The following is a 21,088-nucleotide window of genomic DNA, read 5'->3' as shown; positions in this document are numbered from 1 at the left end:
AGAAATATATGCCGACAGATCAGAAGACGAAGAAATACCGAAGAGAATAACGCAGGCAAACATAGCTTATTTTGCCCTCTCCCATATATTTCGGTCTTAAAGTGTCCACCGAAATACAAAGATGAGAATCTATAAAACTTTAGTTCGACCAATAACATGCTATGGCAGTGAAGCCTGGGTCCTGAAAGAAAAATCCACAAACAAACTCGACACATTCGAAAGGAAAGTACTGAGGAGAATACCAGGACCTGTGAGGGAGAACGGAATCTTCGGAAGTCGATACAACAACGAACTTTATCAACTTTATAAGGACGTACCCCTGTCAGACTTCATTAGAATACAAATATTGCAATGGGCCGGACATGTGATAAGAATGGGAGAGGATAGGCTACCAGAAAGAGCACTGAATGCTAGAATGCAGGGAAAGAGACCGGTTGGAAAGCCAAGAAAACGCTGGGAAGACACCGTAAACAGCGACGCACAAGCCCTTTTAGGAGTCCGTGTATGGAGAAGAGCAGCCACAGACAAGCAAGGGTGGAGGCAAAACATAAAGGAGGTCAAGGCTCAATTTGGGCTGTAGAGTCGTAGAAGAAGATATAGGTATATGGCGCTATAATCGGAACAAGCCATTGTTGGAAATAAAAAATTAAATTAAAAAATGGAAAGTACCCCACTTTATGAAAAAATTATTTTTTTTGGTTTTAGAACTTACTCTTCACAGCCCAATAGGTGCCCATTAACGCTCGAGTAACTGCAAATTTAGCATACTTTACTCCCACTATTATTTTCTGGGTAAATTAGAAAACTCCCCACAATTATTACTAACTTCACTGACAATAAATTTATTTCATTAACAAGAATTTTAAGGGTGACTGCACTGACTGTCATAAAAAAATCATAATGGCAGGTTTCGAAGAAAGAAAACTATTAAAAAAACGTGTTTGACAAAGTCGGCTTCACCAAAAACTGGACCAATTATTTGGGAGAAGAAGAACATTATATTACGATATAAAATGTTTTATTAGGACTAAAATTTAGACAACATTTTGTCATAAAACTTTCTTTAAAATAGAAACTACATTATGCATATTACACTATTTGGTTTCCTTTATCTATTTTATAGACTAGGTACTTTTAAATAAAATTCGGTAAATCATAATATCACAAACAATATATTAAAAATAATAGTTATCTATATTGTGCTATATTCTACTGTCTATCATATTTATTCTTTCTTTGTAAAAAGCGTTCTCAATACAAAAAGTGTTCTATAAATATTCTACAAGGAAGTGTTCTATATACAGGGTGAGGCAGATAAAGGGCCTATTATAAATATCTCGAGAAGTAAAGGTAAGAAAATCATGAAAATTGGAATACAGGGGTTTTGAGGTGTGAACTATTTCATGAAAATATTTTGGTCTTTTTGCTACTGCCGTTTATACCGGAAGTTGATTGTAACTTAATTTTTTTAAATGGGACACCCTATATATTTTTACATTTTTGAATTTTCCTCGATTTATTCTTTCTTAAAATATAAGGTTTTATAATATTATACACGATAGGTTAAAAGATAATTACGTTTTCTTAATAATTTCGTAGCAATATTCACACCCTGTAGGATTGTAGTCGTTTGACATAATAAACTGTATTTATGTTCAGATGATTTTTAATATAGTCTACTATTGTTAAGAATTATTGGTATAGTTAAATTTTTCATTTTAGTATACAGGGTTGAGTATTTTCTGAGTTTTCTTAAATGGACCGCCCTGTATTTTAGTATTGTAATGAAATGCTATTTATGGTACTTTTTAATTTCTTAAGCATTCCCTATACCTAACTGCTTTAATTTGTGAGTTATTGGTGATTCAAGCCAAACATTAATTGCAACACAAAATACGTGAAATTGTATTAGGTTGGCCGTGAAAATATTCAATCACGAATAATTTTTTGGAAATAAGTACATATTAATCTAGACTGATACTTAAAATTGCCACTAATGGTTGAGCTATCAAAATTCAATTGAAGTTAAAATTGTTGGTGCGATTAACAATTAAGCACAAATTAAAGCAGTTAGCTATAGGGAATGCTTAAAAAGTAAAAAAGTATCATGAAATATCATTTCGTTACAATACTAAAATATAGGGTGTTCCATTTAAGAAAACTCAGAAAATACTCATTCCGAGTTTCGACCCACCCTGTATACTAAAATTAAAAATTTAGCTATACTAATAATTGTTAACAATAGTAGACTATATTAAAACTCATTTCAACATAAATAGAGTTTATTATGTCAAACTACTACAATCCTACAGGGTGTGAATATTGCTACGAAATTAGTAAGAAAACATAATTAGCTTTTAACCTACCCTGTATAAAGTTACAAAACCTTATATTTTAAGAAGGAAGAAATCGAGGAGAATCCAAAAATATAAAAATATACAGGGTGTCCCATTTAAAAAAACGAAGTTATAAGCAACTTCCGGTATAACCGGAAGTGCCAAATAGATGACAATATTTTTATTAAATAGATAAGTCTTCAAAACCCCCTTATTCCAATTTTCATAATTCAGTTGCCTTTAGTTCTCGAGATATTTCTAATAGGCCCTTTATCTGCCTCACCCTATACAAAGTAAACTTCGAGCACTTTTGTTTGTTTTGAGTATTGCTTTTAACTTTTCCAGCACTAGATATCACCTTTTGGTGACTCCTCGTCTTGCTCTTTGGTTGGCTCGGAGTTGGGGTTTTCTTGTACCATTTCAATATTTTGATCCTTGAAAAAAAAATTTTAAGTGTTTTAATATGAAAAGCCAAGATCTAAATAATTTTATAAATTATTTATTAACAATTTTAAGTTGTTTTAGTTGGCAACTGAACAATTGTAAAGAGTACGCAGACACTATATCAATTATAATTAAAATTATAATTAGGTGAGAAGTAATTAAAATAACTAATTAAATGGTAGTAACCATTAGCAGCACAAGAGGCACTTGGAAGAAGATTAACGGAAGCTAGAAGAACGATAGACTATTTGAACAGTATATGGAGTTAAGAAATACGGAAAGGATAATACGGAATTAACAGATACGGAATTTTTATAATGTATGTTATATTCTGAATATTATTCTGATATTATGAAACTTTTATTAAAAAATAGTTCGATATAGTGGAAACTTGAAGAATAGCAAAAAGTAACAAAATAAAGCTGGGGGAGTGGAAATGGATATCTTTAAGAGATAAGTTGGAGTATCCAGCAAAGAGAGAATAATTCATAGTGATGAGATATGACGACGAATGGATTTGAAGGCTCAATAATGACAAATGTGGAGGGAAAGTAACGAATATGCTACAGACATGTTCAGAGATTCGAAAATATAAGACTTCCGGAAAAGATTATGAAATGGATTCTATCAAAGTACAGAAGACGAGGAAGATCTCAAAAATCATGGAGAAAAGGAATAACTAATGCAATGAGTATGAGAGACCTTAGAGAGAGCCAATGAAATGGTAGAATGACAGGGAAATTACGCATCGAACAACTGCTCAACATGATTTGAAAAGGATTATATAATATATAATCGTTTAACCGTGATATATTATATTTAATGTTTCAAGAAAAATATTTTTACAACTATCTAGTGAATTTTCAATTATTCACTTCTCTTACTTACCATCAGGCGCTCCCCATTCATTTTTTCTTTATAGCGACGGTCGAAAAAGTGACACTAAAATTGGAAAGGGAATGTTATTATTAAAATAAGTAAATTTTTAATTTTCAAAATTTTATCAAGAGTACAAGTAATTTATCAAGAGTAAATATCCGGTAGAGGGTAGATTATTATAAGCGTACAAAGTTTAATATTCAAGTAAGGAATTTATATCTACTCAGGAAAATATTTTAGGGCGTTCAGGACTTATCGGTAGCCTGGTATTGGACGAATTTTTTCGGTAATTTATACCTATAGTAACCAACCTATTTCAACGTATACGTTTTTTTTTGCAGAAATCTACCTGGTTTTTAAATAATTAACAAGTTATTGCAAAATATTCGATTTTGTCGAATATTTAGGAATTAAAAAGAGAAAATAATATTGATTTTAGCAAAAAATTAAAGGTATCAAAATTTATAAAATATACTTCTTTGAAAATGATTTTATTGTTATTATATTTTATATAGTCTGTACTTACTTTGTAAAAAATAAAGACTAGCAAGCACAAGAGCAAAATTCCTACGACTCCAGATACAACGTATACCCAAAGAGGAACTCGTGTCGCATGTAGAGATAATAATAAAGTCGTTGCATGGCCTTCAACCCTAAAATACAAATTTTGTTAATATTTTTTGTAAAACATTGGTGAATTTTTTGCGTGACACAGTTGAGTTTTTTTCAAGTGAGGTGTTGCTTGTCAAATTAATACATTACTACCAAATTAATTCCAAAATTAACTGTCGAGTCACGTTTATCCCGCTTTTTAACGGATTAAGTTTCTTTTATAGGATTTATGTGGTGTTGCTTCAGTGCACAGCTTTCTAGTACATACTGTAATATCAAAAATACATAACATCTCATAGGTTACTCTCAGTTCTTTATAAACTCATTTCTTGGTACAATAGAGCGTCGATAATCCGAACTAATTGGTACAGGGGTAGTTCGGATAATCAAATTGTTCGGACTATCGAACATATGTTCAAAATACATACAAACCTCGTAAACATAGTACATATGTACATGTATTTTACGAGAAATAAAACACCTGCATAATAAACAAATATATTGTATGTATTTCTGCATAAACAAAACAAAAATCCGCGGTCATATTTTGCCCATATTGTCATATTAAATCCAAAAATTCGGTCCACGATCATATTTTTTAATTTTATAACTTTTCTTGCGTTTGGATTAGCGAACGTTCGGATTGCCAGTGTTCGGATTATCGACGCTCTACTGTATTTCTATTCTGGCCCTTATTACTGTTTGATCATAAATAAGCTGCAATCACTTGAAATGTGGTGTTACAGAAGGGTGCTTAAAATAGCATGGACACAGAAGAAACAAACATGGAAGTATTGCGATAAATGGCCAAAGAATACGAAATAATAACCACAATATAAATAAGAAAGTTACAATATATAGGAGGGGATGGAGGAGGATGAAGTGTATGAAGAAGAATAATAGATATAGAATATTTTAGATATTAACAATTATATTATCTAATAGCCCTGCGGTATTAACGGCATTTGCATCGAATCTAATTGACTCCAAGTTGGTTTGAAACTGTTTTCAAAATCTTATTCGGATTGAAGAAAGTAACAAAGTGAGTTTACTCTGAGTGTCTGGACATACTGGTATTACAGGGAACAAAAAGCATTTCTACGTTGAACGGATGAAACGTAACTACTGGTACGAATAATGGTTCTTAACTATTAGGAACCATATTTCAAAAAATATTTTTCAAAAAAGTACTGTTTGTTTAAAAAACTTTTGCATAATTCAAAACCACTCTGGATGTTTATAATTTCACAAACAACTTTTTCAAATTTGGAACAAAGTTTTTTTAAACTAATAAAAAACTGCATAAGATACAACCTCTTTTTCAATCATATATTATGGATCCCTCTATCTTCATAGTGATATTTTGAAACTATTGGCCATAGCTCTGAAGATGGTTTTATGAGCCGAAAGCGCTTAGCTAGGAATTAAATTTTACACACTTCAAAAATACTTTTCTTCCCCTATCATTCAGTTTTATATATGAACTTTTAAAGAAGAGATCCAAAAATCTACTTGATATGAATAGGAACGATCTGCATATTATGGTAGGTCTCCTAACGGAATACTGTCGGTCAAAGTTTTTAACCTAATATAAATATTAAAAATATTGAAAAATATTTAAAATATTCCTAAAAGATATTTAATTGAACACTTATTGGACCATTTTCCTGGTAACACCTCCATGGCTTCTAAAAATTGCAAGCCAGATGGATGCTGAAGCGAAGAAGACAAGAGCGAATTCATAATCTTACAATTCAGGACGCCGTCTGTTCAGCTGGTAAATTCCAATGGAAAATGGACCTAGTTACTCAAAAGAGTAAAACTAATAAAAAATACTCCTTTGAGTAACTAGGTTCATTTTGCGTTGGAATTTACCAGCTGAGCAGACGGGGTCGTGAATTGTAAGTTTTTGAATTCTCTCTGGTCTTCTTCGCTTCAGCATCCATCTGGCTTGCAATTTTTAGAAGCCATGGAGGTGTTACCAGGAAAATGGTCGAATCAATTTTCAATTAAATATCCCTGTTTTAGGAATATTTTTAATATCAATATTTTTCAATTATATCAATCAATATTTTTAATTATTTCGATTAGGTTGAGAACTTTGACTTTCAGTTGCCAGATGTCGCTAGACACCTACTCCATAAACGTCATTTGCAATGCGGGGATAAGCTCTCGGAGTTTCGTCACTTGGGACAGAGAGCACCAAACCTACGCCTCTCTGATGATGACTTCAAATAGAGTCGAAAATCGTGGATTTAAAATGTTGAATTGCGCTCTCTGTTTTAAGTGAAAAATAAGACAGTTTTGCCTTCGCATTGCAACTGAATAAAAATACTGTACATTTTTTTTTAGAATACTGTCACCTCAAGGATCGCAAGAAGAAAATCGGACTGACAGAGAGTGCGAATTGCAGGCAAATTCTGTCAGAGAGGTGACAAAACGGCGAAACACGTTCTGTCTAATGCCGAATTTACACTCAGCATTTCCCACTTCTCCTGAGCTGCTGGAAATATTGCCCGAAATTCTGCTGTTGCAATATTCGACTGCGAGGGAGTGTCCACACATTATTTCACCGAAACTCGCAATGTTGGAAGACGTGGAGGATACAGCGACGACAGCATTTTCTTGCTCACTTGTCACTTACTCATTTGCCGCTTTGTCGGTGGCAAGTGAGCGAGAGTGGCTGAATGTGAACACGCACTCGCGCTCGCACTGCCTTTACTTTGACTTCCGTTCCTAAAAACCGACAATTAAGGGAGCGCCGTGCAATGGCAGCGGCATGAGCAGTGGTAGCGCGAGTGGCCTACTTACATGTTCATGCTGCCCACTTCCCTGTCCAATTACCTATCGACCTGGACTGACTGTAACTCCGGAATAACTACCCAGAGTTGGATAGAATAAGGCTCAATAATACATTTTTACATTATCCACTAGATCCCTACAACTTCGTAGAAGTATCACTTAAGTGCATAATAGATTGTTACTTGACTTTAACCTAGTATTGAGCCACAATAACACTTTTAGGTCGAGTGAAAAGATGGTTAAGTGTTGACTCAAATAGAACCTAACATAACCCCATGAAAGGCCTCTTGGTCATAAATAATATTATGGTATTTTCGTGGATATACATAAAAAATAAAGTTTTAAAATAAACCAAAATGTTGAGATAGAAATTCAGTGACTACGAAATAACCCAAATTAGTTACAAAGTTTCATACGAAAACCATTTTTTACTTCCTAATGTAACATACGTGCTATCTGGTTTATACTGTAATCAATTCATTGTTATTTCGTGGTTTTCCCTCGCGAGTTACTATGGAATCTGTAACACGAGAATTTTACTGTCACCGTTGCATGTGGTTGTCTTTTTAAAGACAGATCACATGCTATGATTTTTATGTGACCGATATTCTCGAGTTGGGGTTGATTTCATGTAATCGAATGAACTTTCAGTATATCTTTCAGTAAAGTCGTCCCAGGAAAGCAACTCATAAATATTGGCAATACCATTTTAAAGTCTTCTGCTTTAAAATGTATAATATATGTCTGAATTACCGATATAAATGAGTCAGATTAAATAAATTACTAGAAGAATTTTTTACTAAGCAAAACATTTTTGTTTAAATTAGTAATATTTTGTATTTTGGCAACGACATCCGATTTGGGCGTCAAAACGTTAATAAAATCATTTTTTTTATTTGAATTGTGGCTTATTTCCCATTTAGAATAGTTTATTACAAAAATGCCACAAGGAAATAGCTTCAGAACAAATTATTGTTATTCAACATAGTGTATTGCGAACAATAATTGTTAATAAACAAATAATTATTATTTGCACTTTTCAATTACATTTTTATAGAAAATTGCTTTTTATACATTTGTAAATGTAGTACTTAATGTAATATTAAAAATAATTTATAAATAAATTTAAAAAAACCACCTCATTCTGATATTAAAATTAATTGTTTACATGAAAATTGTTATCACTGCGGAATCGCAAAATTAACCATAATTTGCCACATCCTGATTTTTATAACAATTGGGACTCACCGCGTTCCATTATAAACAAAAGCCGATGTTGTATAAGCCAGTATATTTTTGTTATCCGGGAGTTCCATAAGAAAATTTGCTAAAATAAAAAAAAACGAATGTGATAATGATTGCATATCGAAATACATTAGTATTGATTTAATTTCTTTTAATATTAATATTAAATTTTTTAATACTTTTCGTAACACTATAATAATAATGTCACTGTTTAAAGAATTATTTTTTTTTATGAGTCTTTGGGGATTTCCAAAAGTTCCAATAGATGGTCAACAAACCACATTATTTTCCAATACATATCAACCTTTTGTTCTCTACAAGAATGGTAACGATGCCCTGCTATAGAGATTCTGCATACACTTCTACGTCTTGGCTAGCAAAAGCAGACCATGCCCTATGAATACCTGATATACTTGTAGTATAACCCTGTTAACAAGTGCTTACAAAATACTAGCAAATATTCTCTACGAAATGCTACAGGTTTACACAGTGAGCATAATTGTAAATTACTGGACCGGATTCCCTCCAGAAAATGAACAATCAGGCCCGGCCCCAGGGGTGGGCGAACTGAGCAGCCGCCCAGGGCGGTAAATTTAGGGGCGGCAAATTTTAGAGGACGGCCAATTTTTGAAATTGAAGAAATAATAAATTATGTATTTAATATTAAAAAAAAAACAAATTTATGAACAAAAGCGGCGAAACCAACGACAGTCATGTAGGATTATCTACAGCATCCACATCTGCTGCCGCCCCCTCTCAGTCCAACGACAGTCATCTAGGACAATCATCAGCATTTACGTAAGCTACTGATGATATTACTACTGTCTACTGTCACAGGTAAAAATGTTATTATTTACTATGATCCAGCAAAGTGGCCCAATAAAATTAATGATTTTGTTAGAACAACTTTGGTAACAAGAGGCCCCCGCCAAAATTATCCGTTGCAGAAGCTCAGTTGTGCCCGAAAGATAAATCAGATTTCTAGATAGATGCCCGTAGATTTAAAACTAACTACTACAGTTACAAAATCTACAATGGTGAAACTCTTGAGAGAAAGTGGTTAATTTATTCTAAGACAACTACTTCTGTGTTTTTCTGTAAAATATTTTCCAATATCAAAATTAAATTTAGTGAAAATGGATATAATAATTGGAAACTTATGGCTGACTTTGTCCAACCACGCTGTCTCCAGCTCATCGACAGTCACACCGACAGTGCAAGAAGCGAACTAGCAATTAGACAAGAATCGGACAAAACCATAGACGAAGAAACACAAAAAGTTATGTAGAACGACTTATATCAATCATACAGTTCCTAGCACAACATTGTCTTCCATTGAGAAGCGATTCTGATAAACTTTTTCATCACAACAATGGTAATTTTTTAAAGCTTGTTGAGCTCTTTGGAAAATTTGATTCTGTTTTATAAGAGCACGTTAGGAGAACAACGAATGGTAGTAACAATCAGCATCACTACTTGGGAAAACGTATTCAAAACGGAATTATTCAGCTCCTCTATGACCAAATCAAAAATAAAATTTTAAACTTTTTGAAATCAGCAAGGTATTATAGCATAATCTTAGATTGTACATCCTGATATTTCTGGAGTGGAACAGGTGACTATTATTGTACGTTTTGTCGATTTAGGTTCCTCTCCTTCACAAAAAGTGTAAAAATTGCAGAACATTTTCTTAGATTTGTGCCTGTACTTGCAACCACTGTTTTGGGACTTATAGAAGTTATTTTGCAAAAACTGAATGAACTGGGAATACCTTTGGAAGATATGAGAGGACAAGGGTATGATAATGAGGCAAACATGAAAGGGAAGAACTTGGGAGTTCAAAACAAAAGTTTGAAAATAAATCCTAGAGCATTTATTGTCCCATATTCTAGCCTAGCCATTCACTCAATTTAGTCGTAAACGATGCTGCTAAAGCCTCACAGTTTGCAGTTTTCTTCTTTTCCTTAGTGATAAAAATTTACAACCTTTTCTCAGCATCTATTTATCGTTGAGCTGTACTGAAAAATCATATTTCTAGCCTAAAATTGAAACCTCCGAAGCTACATGGGAAAGTAGAATTGATGCCATTACTTCCATCAGATACCAAATTGAAGAAATCTATAATGATTTTGTAGAAACGACTATCAATAAAAACAATGATAAAATGGTTGCTCATGAGGCAAGCTGTTTGGCAAATCAAATTCGTGATTTTACTTTTCTTTGCTCTGTGGTAATATAACATGACGTTTTACTTCACATCAACGTAGTCAGCAAATCACTGCAGAGTATTGATATGGGAGTGTATCAAGCTGTAAGCTTATTAGAAAAAACGGAAATACATTTTGGGTCCCTCAGAAGTGATTTAAAATTCCAGGGCTATTTGACAGACGCAAAAGAGCTATCATCAAAGTTAGAAATCCAGAATCCGAATATCGGAGGCACAGTAATAGAAGAAAGAGAAAAGTGAAAAATGATATTAAGTTGACTTCTATTTAAAAATTATAGACACAACCATTAATGCATTAAGTGATAGATTTCAGCAAATTAAGAGCCAAGGTGAAATTTTTGAGTTTTTGGGCCTACCAAGGGGACGGCTGTCGCCGATCTTGCCCAGGGCGGCAAATTCCCTAGGGCCGGGCCTGTGAACAATTGACCAGATTCATTCAATAATCCAAGGGAAAAATTTAACATTGAAACCCTATTGAAAGGTCCACTGCTGGACATACGTCTCTCCCATTTTTCGCCACTCTTCGCGGTTCTAAACGTCTTGTTGCCATTTCTTGGGTATTCGTTTAATGTCGTCCATCCAGCGTGTTGGTGGTCGTCTTCTGCTACGTTTGTCTTCTCTTGGGCACCAGTCAATTAGTTTTCTGGTCCATCTTGAGTCTTTTAGTCTCGCTATGTGACCTGCCCAATTGCATTTCAGCCTGGCTATACATTCGACATCAGTTATACCTGTTTTTTTCCTTAGGTCTTGGTTCCTTATTTTGTCTTTTTTTGTCACGCCGAGAATCGATCTTTCCCTGCGCCTTTGTGCCACTCGCATAAGCGTGAGAGTTTCTGCTCGGTATGTCATAATAGGAAGAACAAGCACATTGGTCAAATGTCTTCCGTTTCATAGCTATCGGGATGTTGCTCTTAAAGATGTATCTTAGTGAACCATACGCCGCCCAAGCAAGTGTTAGTCATCGTTGAAGTTCGCAGGTTTGATTATTCCTTATTCTGATATCATGACCGAGATATACAAATGTACTTTTCTGTAAATTTTACCACTTAGTTTTGGATGGTTAGGTGTTCACTGGGAACTAAGTTTGTCATAAATTTGGTCTTACTATTGTTCATTTTTAGACCTATTTTTGAATATACGTTTTCTAATTCTTGTAGCATTTTTTGTGCTTCACCCAGATCTTCGGTAATAAGTACTATATCGTCGGCAAAACGCAGATGATTGAGCATTTCCCCACCTTTTTTATTCCTCTTTTTTTCCACTTTAGTATTTTAAAGACTTATTCGAGGACCATTATAAATAATTTAGATGAGAGAGGGTCGCCCTGTTTCACACCTCGCTTGATATGAATTTCTTTGGTGGTATCATGTAGTTTTATACGCATTGTGGCGTTTTCGTACAATGTTTGTACTAACTTTGTAAACCGGTCTTATCAAACCGGTTTTATTGAAAGATACATTGAGGGAACTCTAGAATTTTGAGATAAAAGATGGACGCAGACAAGGGTATGCCATTTATTTGATATTGTCTTGGTAAAGGTAGTCCGAGACAAAATAGTCAGAAATCAAATAGATTATATTATCGTCAACAGAAGATATAGAAATTCTATAATATGATCTAAAGCTTATCCAGGAGCGGACATATCCTCCGATCACAACCCGGCTGTTTTGTCTATGAGAGTGAAACTAAAGAAGGTAAAGAGCCCTAGCTCCAATAAAATCATGGATACAAGGCGGCTCAAACAAGACAAGACCTATGCGGAAACGAAATTTAAAATAAACGAGAACTTAAAGAAAGTCAAAGAAGATAGTGCGGAAGCTCTGACTGTTGACCAAAAATGGGGAAAAATTCAACATGCCTTAGTATCAGTTGGAAAAGAAACACTCAAACCACTTGGAGCAAAAACAAAATCTTGGATGAGAGTAGAAATTCTTGAACTTATGGAAGAACGAAGAAAACATAAAACAAAAGACCCGAATGAATACAAAGAAATTCAGAGAAACATCAGAAATAAAATTCGAGAGGCAAAAGAGAAGTGGTTCTCCGACAGATGCAAAGAAATAGAAGACCTGGATAAAAAGTATGACAGCTTTAATTTACACAAAAAAAATCAAAGAAATGACAGGTTCTAGAAAAAGCACAAGAACGAATACCCTTAAAAATGATAAAGGAGATATTATTACTGACGTGAAGGAGAGATTGTGTCAATGGACCAATTACATCCAACAACTCTTTAATGATGAAAGAGGAGAACTGTCATTAGAAATCACAGAGGATACCGGACCACCAATATTAAGAGACGAAGTCATCTATGCCATTAAAAACACGAAATAGGGTAAAGTTACTGGACCAGATGATGTGCCCATCGAATTATGAAAACTTATTGATGACGATTGTATTGATGTAATGGTTGAACTCTTTAATCTAATATATCAGACTGCCACAATCCCCAAACAATGGCTGCAATCGACTTTTGTAGCAATTCCCAAAAAGTCAAGTGCAATAACCTGCTCGGATCACAGAACAATATCTTTAATGAGTCACACACTTAAAACATTTTTGAAAATAATACACAGTAGAATTGTTAAAACTCTCGAATATGAAATCAGTGACACACAATTTGGCTTTAGAAATGGTATGAGCACACGAGATGCTTTGTTCGGCTTGAATGTGCTGGCCCAGAGATGCATGGACATGAATCAGGATATGTACTTATGTTTTGTAGACTTTGAAAATGCATTTGATAAAGTTCAACATAAAAAGCTTGTAGATATATTAAAAAGCAAAAATATTGACAGTCGTGACATGAAAATTATATCTAATATATATTGGAATCAAACTGCCAAGATAAGAGTTGACAACCAGGACACCCAAGATATCAAAATACAGAGAGGAGTCCGTCAGGGTTGCGTGCTGTCTCCACTACTTTTCAATGTCTACAGTGAAGCGGTATTTCAAGAAGCGCTCTCAAATTCAATAGAAGGTATATCTATCAATGGAGAAGTTTTGAACAACTTACGTTTTGCAGACGATACAGTAATATTAACAGATAACAACAATGATTTACAGAACGTAATGATTTACAGAACGTACCTTAATGAACGCTGTCATGAGTACGGACTGAAAATGAATTTAAAGAAAACTAAATGCATGATCATAACTAAATCAGCACACGTAAACATCTAATTAACTATTGAAGATACTGTGATTGAGAGTGTGGATAACTACAAATACTTAGGAACATGGATAACATCAAATGTAGACCAAACCAAAGAAATTAAGACACGTATTGAAATAGCACGTGCATCATTCATTAAACTTAAAAAGTTTCTTTGTTGTCGGGATATAAGGTTAGAACTACGCCTAAGGATGCTTCGATGTTACGTGTTCTCTACTCTTCTTTATGGCTTGGAAGCGTGGACGTTGAAACAAGTCCATTTGAATAAGTTGGCCGCCTTTGAATTTTGGTGTTACAGAAGAATCCTACGAATATCATGGATTCAAAGAATGTCGAACGTGGAAGTAACTAGAAGGATAGGAAATCAACCGGAAATAATACTAACTATCAAAAGACGAAAACTTGAGTACTTGGGACATCTGATGAGAGGGCAAAAATACTCATTATTACAACTTATTATGCAAGGCAAAATCCGAGGAAAGCGAAATGTGGGAAGACGAAGAACATCCTGGCTTAAGAACTTACGGGAATGGTTCGAATGCAGTAGTGCAGAGATATTTAGAGCGGCAGTCAACAGGGTCCGCATTGCCATGATGATTTCCAACCTTCGATAGAAGATGGAACTTAAAGAAGAAGAATACACTATATGGATACAAATCTCAACATACGCTTATGACATTGGCATAAGAGGGCGTAGCAAGCGAGATATTGATCAATATTTCCCAGCATTGGAAACAGCAGCGAATTACGTCGATCTGTTTATCCACAAAGACAAATCCAAGTACGTGTTCCAAGTAAATGAGTCCTATATGAAATAAGGAACGCGAAGCAGTCTTTGGAAGTTACATATATCCAGGGCCGCGCCAAGGCTTTCAAGCGCCCCGGGGCAAGTCATTTCAGGCGCCCCTTTTCTCTTTCCTTTGTAAGTAGCTTTTGTAGTTTAGTGTTAGTGAATCGTTACACGGTATACCTACAAACTATTTTTTATGTGTTAGGAAAGTATCATCATCATCATAATTTAGCCGTTATTGTCCACTGCTGAGCATATGCCTCCTTCACTGCTGAGCATATGCCATGCTATGCCTGAGCATATACCACCAACGCCAGCGCGTTGGTGGTCGATCTCTGCTTCGTTTATCCGATCGTCCCCCACGGTCGCTATTCCCATAATCTTCTAGTCTAGCTGTTGTTCGGTGTTCTTGCCACATGACCTGCACATCTCCATTTCTTTTTTGCTACATGTTCTATTATGTCTTTGATTTTTGTTCTTTGCCTGATATTATTTGGTATTCTGTCTCCTTGTGATTCCTAACATGGTCCTCTGGCTAACCTTTATTTTTTGCTCTTAGATTTTCAGCAGCAGGAAAGTAATATACTGATAAGTTATTATGAATACTATACCTAAATATTTACAAAAAACAACGATTACATTATCAGAGAAGAAATAAATATATCGATACATTTTTAGCATAGTAACCTAAGTCAACAAAAACAATTTTGTAGGTTTTTTCTTTTCATGCGTTTCTTTTGAGGGTATAATTCTGGACACACGTTTTTAAAGTTAAAAAAAGGCTTTAAGTAATTCTAGACTTACTACACTTTGGAATTACCTTCTAAACAATAATAGCGTTAGTTTAATGGAAAAACATGATTTTGGCCAAAAATGTCACTTACATTACTTTGCCAAAAATGTATCGAGATACCTAATTATTATTATATTCCATTTCCTCATGGCTTTTGCTCCCTATTTTAAAGAACCGCTTGGATTGACATGAAAAAATATACGTTAAAAATAAGTCCGGAAGTGGATAAACTGACTAATTCTAAGCAACTTTTGTTCTGTATACATACAGTTTTTTTCGCTAAATCAATATTTTTGGAGTTATTTGCGAGTAAATATGTTCATTTTTCAACATAAAAACCACGGTTTTAGACAGTTCTTCGCAAATAACACAAAAAGCGTGTATTTTATTGAAAAGTGAAGTCGGTAGACCTACTAGAGGAAGAGTTATAGCTCGAGAAATGTGAAATAGCTCGAGAAATTCAACGTGAAATAACCAAAAAATGAAGAACTTTTTGAGCAAAACTCATAACTTTTTTAAAATCTCTAGAAATAGCTTTATTTTTGTTTTTAAAAAAGTTTCTAGCAGCAATAGTATGCCAGTAACGCTGAAAATAAAGTTGGTCCCATTTTTTGGTAAAAAACATCGTAAAAATATCCGCATAATTAGCATCCAAAATTACAGCATCCCGTTACAGCTTTACAATTTACTTATATATATTTATATGATCTGTAAGTTTCACCATTCCATAGTGCTTATTTTTGAAAAAAATTGGTTTTAAATTAAAAAAAAATAATTTGAAATTTTGAAGGAAATGCTTTTTTTTCAAAATTTTTTCTAAGAGTATATTTTTGATAAAATACTTTTTGAGTTATTTATGTAAAACCGTCTTTAAAAGTGTGTTTTTCTTTTGTTGAAAATGAATATATTCACTCTCAAATAACTCGAAAAGTAGATATTGACTTAAGTAATACAAAAACTTAACTTTATAACTTATAGTTACTTACAATTCGTCAGTTTATCCACTTCCGGACTTACTTTGAACGTATATTTTTCACCCCCGTGAAGGAGTAGCACTTCCCTATGGCAAAAGCACACGTCGAGATAATATCAATTTTCTTCTTTGACATGTTAAAGATTTTTGCTATGTGTAGGTATGCCAAATTTCATGTTAATCCAAGCTATTCTTGAAAATTCAGGTTTTGAAACATTTTACCGTGAGTGAATGGATTAATAGTTCAGTTTAATGAGAGAAATAATGGTTCGTACACTTAGTATATAGTATAGGTATATAGTATAGTGCCTATATAGTATATAGTAGGTATAGGTGATCAAAGTAATATTAACTGCTATTTTTATATCTACCTACGATTGGTAAATTTTTAATTTTACAAGGTAATAAAATACTACTAATATTTCTAGTAATTTAGGTATTGTCAAATTTTTTTTTTCGGCATCTGCCGGCGCCTTTTTGGTTTGTCGCCGGGGTGCACCGCCCCTCTTCGCCCTTATGGACGGCGCAGCCCTGCATATATCTTTGCACATGTTGACAGTTTCACATACTTTGGCTCACTAATAAACAATACCAACAAAGCAAGCGAAGAAATTAAGGTGTCTTCATTTAGTCTAGTCGCAACATAGGGGATCCCGTGGGCACTTTTAGGTCGCCGCGATTTGATGGTGGTATTATAGGTTTTTTGGGTAACTAAATCCAATGGAAGTGGTCTGGAAGCCCAAATGTGGTGCGTTTAATTGTTATTAACAAATTATGGTAAAATTAGGCATTTTTCAGGAATTATTAGAAGCCCTGTAAATAAATTGATAGTGTTAAGATCTTCTCTCGTGTATTTTTGGTCGCTAAATTTTAAATGCGACTAGTCGCGATTACTCAAAATATGTTCTTATTTTATTAATAACAAAATAATTGTTTATTCGCCGAAAAGCTCGAAATGCGCTATCTACAGCAAGTTTATAGTCTTTTTCATAGTATTTTTTTACGCTAAATCGATTGCCACTAGTCGCGATAGGTTAAACCACGTTGCGACTTTGTTATTAATAAATAATTTCAAAAATAACGGTTTATAGTACGTTCACTCACGATTTTTACTCTAGATTTTAAAGTACCAATTGGATTGACATGAAATTTGGCATACACGTAACTAACGTGTCAAACAAAACAAACGATATTATGTTGATGTCTGCTTTTACACTGGGTGTGAGTTTCACCCATTTCAGGGGGTGAAAAAGAAACCTTTAAAATAAATCCGGAAGTGAATAAAATGATTAATTCTAAGCAACTTTTGTTCTATAAAGTTTTTTTGCACTAAGTCAATACTTTTCGAGTTATTTTTGTTTTTTTGTTGAAAAATGAACATATTCACTCGCAAATAATTCGAAAAGTATTGATTTGGTGAAAAAACTGTATGGAACAAAAGTTGCTAAGAATTAATCAGTTTATCCAATTCCGGACTTATTTTAAAGGTTTCTTTTTTCACCCCCGGAACGGGGTGAAAATCACCCCCAGGGTAAAAACACACATCGGCACAATATCACTTGTTTTGTTTGACATGTTAGCTACGTGCATACCAAATTTCATGTCATTCTAGGTGGTTTTTTACAATTTAGAGCAAAAACCGTGAGTAAACGTACGATAAACCATAATTTTTCCAATAATTTATTAATAACAAATTCGCAACGTGGTTTAAGCTATCACGACTAGTGGCAATCCATTTAGCATATAAAAATACTATGAAAAAGACTACAAACTTGTTGTAGATAGCGCATTTCGAGCTTTTCGGTGAATAAACAATTATTTTGTTATTAACAAAATAAGAACATATTTTGAGTAATCGCGACTAGTCGGATTCGATTCAGCGACCAAAAATACACCAGAGAAGACCTTAAAACTATCCATTTATTTACAGGGCTTCTAATAATTCCTGAAAAGCACCTAATTTTACCATAATTTGTTAATAACAATTAAACGCACCACATTTGGGCTTCCAGACCACTTCCATTGGATTCAGCGACCCAAAAAACCTATAATACCACCATCAAATCGCGGCGACCTAAAAGTGTCCACGGGACCCCCTATGTTGCGACTAGGCTAATTACCATTATATGTCTCCATTTATCTGTGTCCTTGGTTTAAATTATTGGGACTTGCTCACTTTTTCATTTTTATCCATGTCGATGGAAATGTGATAAAACAAGGACATCGCCTGAGATACGCTTGAGCTATGAAATCCGCAACTTGCACTCGTTCCTACTTATCTTAAGGCACGTATCCACTATGTTCGCTATCCTCTTGCGATCCACGCTCCTGCAACTGATTTAGATAGCGGATATGTTGGCGCTCCTGGACTGTGCAACTGTGCACGCTCTGTCTCGAAACTCCACTCGGTTGCGGTTTACATGTAGAGGAGCTCATGCCGTATCCATATTGGAGCAGCTGCATAAAGCGCGGAGCGAAAGAGGTTCGCGGATATAGTGGATACGTGCCTTTGCAAAACTGTTGGCGATAAACGAACATAACAAACTTCTTCTAAGGGCTTCAGACGAGACCTTACCGCTCTCAAAGGGAATTTTTGAGATAAAGCAATTAACACGTTGACGAACAGTGCATCAAATATATAAGCAAGTGTTGTTACACTACATATATGGACGGCCTTAGTGCAAAAGGTAACAAGTCATTTTTCGGAATTTTTTTAATATGTGATATTCATTATTTTACCAATGTATAGCTCTGTGCAAAAAGAAACAAGTCCACTACCACTGAAAGGCTACATTTTTTTACGTGTAGAATGTAACACGTTAAATATAAAAAATTTAATTTGTACAAAAGGAAATAAGTGAACTTGTTACCTTCAGAGCAGTATTTGAATTTATCACCATAATCACTGCCTGGTTGACTTGTTTCCAATCAGTAAAAGTACATAAAGTCATTTTATAATAAATTTAGTATTTTTGTGCCTTAAAGTTGGTGAAAAAAAGAAATAGTGCCCAAGTATGTCTGTGTCAATGGTAACAAGTTAGGAAAATATTGTGCATTTTGTAACAAGTCGAAAAATTTAATTAAATCAAAAGTCCAACTTTAAAATTTTATAAAGTTCAATAAAAACCACTATTTTGTATTGTTTTCTGAAATAATTTAAAAATGTATTCGAAAAAAACCCAAGAACCGTTTTTTTCGTTTCCTCAAAACCAGGAAATTTGACTTGTTACCTTTTGCACCGAGGCCGTCCATATATTTGCAAAGTAGAATAGGGAGAAATGCAACGTCTATAGACGTTGTGTCACATTACATCAATGGAAATTAGACGTCTATAGACGTTCTGTCCGTCAACGTGTTAACAAAAAGACCTACAAATCTATTAATATGTTAAGAGCTAAAAATCAGGAAACTAAAAAAGATTTACGTAATATGTAGTAAATTGTAATATGTATTTTTTATTTTGTAATATGTATTTTTTATAGTAATAGTATAAGTAAATCTTTATGATTGGACTTTTTTTCGAAAATAAAATGAAAAATTTAGTAAAAAATGAACACTAGGCAAACAGAAAAATATCGCTGAGATCAGATCATAATACCAATATAGTTTTATCGAGTAAATACGTTAGAAGAAGGCATATATTTCTCATATAAATTAAAAAAGGAATTAAATCATTTATTGTTTTATTTTTCATTCCTTGAAGAAACAAACTTTAAAATTTTGTGCAAATTGTCACGATAATTCAATAATCTAATAAAAAAACCTACCTAATAATTTTGTACTGGTTTTCACTTTTAAACTGTATTTTGCAGTTGCTGAGGACGAATCTAAGTAATCCCCTTCGCAAAACAGTTTTAAGCAGTTGTTCTGTCCAAAACAATTCATAGATGCAGTTCTATTAGTAGATGAATTTTCTTCCAAGTTAACGTTATCTGTATTATCACTATTGTCGGTTATATTTCCTGGAATGCAGGATATCTGGGTGCCTTCTAGAATACCCTTAAAGAATAAAGTATTGAGTTTAGTCAATCAAAAGTACAATAAAAATTCCTGTAAAAGTGTTATCACTGTCTGTCGTATCGTTTCTCTTCGGATGCTTTCAACATAGTGTAGGAAACAGAGGTTAAACCTCGCAAAATGGACACAAGTCCGGTTTTATTTTTTTTTTCTGGTATATCAAGGGGTGCTTATCATGAGACTAATTTTTTTTTTAATTTCGCCCGGAACCCCCCTTTTCATCCCTTTAAAGGGGGTAATTTGTGGTTTTTGCGAAACGTAGTCCTTCCTGTACGTTTTGCAAAAAATGTATTTAATAGTAAAATGAAGAGTACTACATTTCCTACTATTTACTCCCAGACAACATATATCTATCACCCACCGTTTAGCGGGGCTGGCGCCCCAAAGTTGACAAATTTTTAAAAAAGATGTTTTTAAAAAAAATTATTTTCTTTTGTAACTGTAATGAAAATTAAGAAAAGGCCCTGCGGCAATTAATCACAAATAAGCGGCTGATTTTTTGATATAGTACTGGTGTTATTTATAAATTTATATAATGTACCCCCATATTTTCCCCGGAACCACCCCAAAAAAAAAGGAGAATTAATAAAGAAAACAATCAAAAATTGATTTTGGGCCACCACTGTGGCTTTAGGGTGCAAAAAAAATAAAATATGCATAGGGTATAATGTGTAGCAGACAGCGTGTTCTCTTGTTTTCCATAAGTACGTTATCAATAAAATAAATAGGTGACGAAAAAAAAACAAAAACTGGAGCCCGCCAAAGCATTTCTGAGGTTTACGGCGCCACTGT

General features: G+C 33.9%; 1 protein-coding gene across 1 annotated transcript in view; it reads right to left on the bottom strand.

Annotated features, from left to right (window-relative positions):
- Positions 1-1,153: 1,153 nt before the first annotated feature.
- LOC114331577 (integrin alpha-V) overlaps positions 1,154-21,088 on the bottom strand; it is a 145,622-nt gene continuing 125,687 nt past the window's right edge. Inside the window, exons 17-21 of the mRNA XM_050651436.1 lie at positions 20,047-20,278; positions 8,322-8,400; positions 4,186-4,312; positions 3,669-3,722; positions 1,154-2,770 (exon numbers count right to left, since the gene is read on the bottom strand). Of these exons, the coding sequence (XP_050507393.1) occupies positions 2,684-2,770; positions 3,669-3,722; positions 4,186-4,312; positions 8,322-8,400; positions 20,047-20,278 (579 nt within the window). The 3' untranslated portion in view covers positions 1,154-2,683. The remainder of the gene's footprint in view (positions 2,771-3,668; positions 3,723-4,185; positions 4,313-8,321; positions 8,401-20,046; positions 20,279-21,088) is intronic.

Source organism: Diabrotica virgifera, chromosome 5, assembly GCF_917563875.1.
Source record: "Diabrotica virgifera virgifera chromosome 5, PGI_DIABVI_V3a".
NCBI classification, from domain to species: Eukaryota; Metazoa; Arthropoda; class Insecta; order Coleoptera; family Chrysomelidae; genus Diabrotica; species Diabrotica virgifera.
Note: the sequence above shows the minus strand (reverse complement) of the source record. Positions and strands in the feature narration are given on the sequence as shown.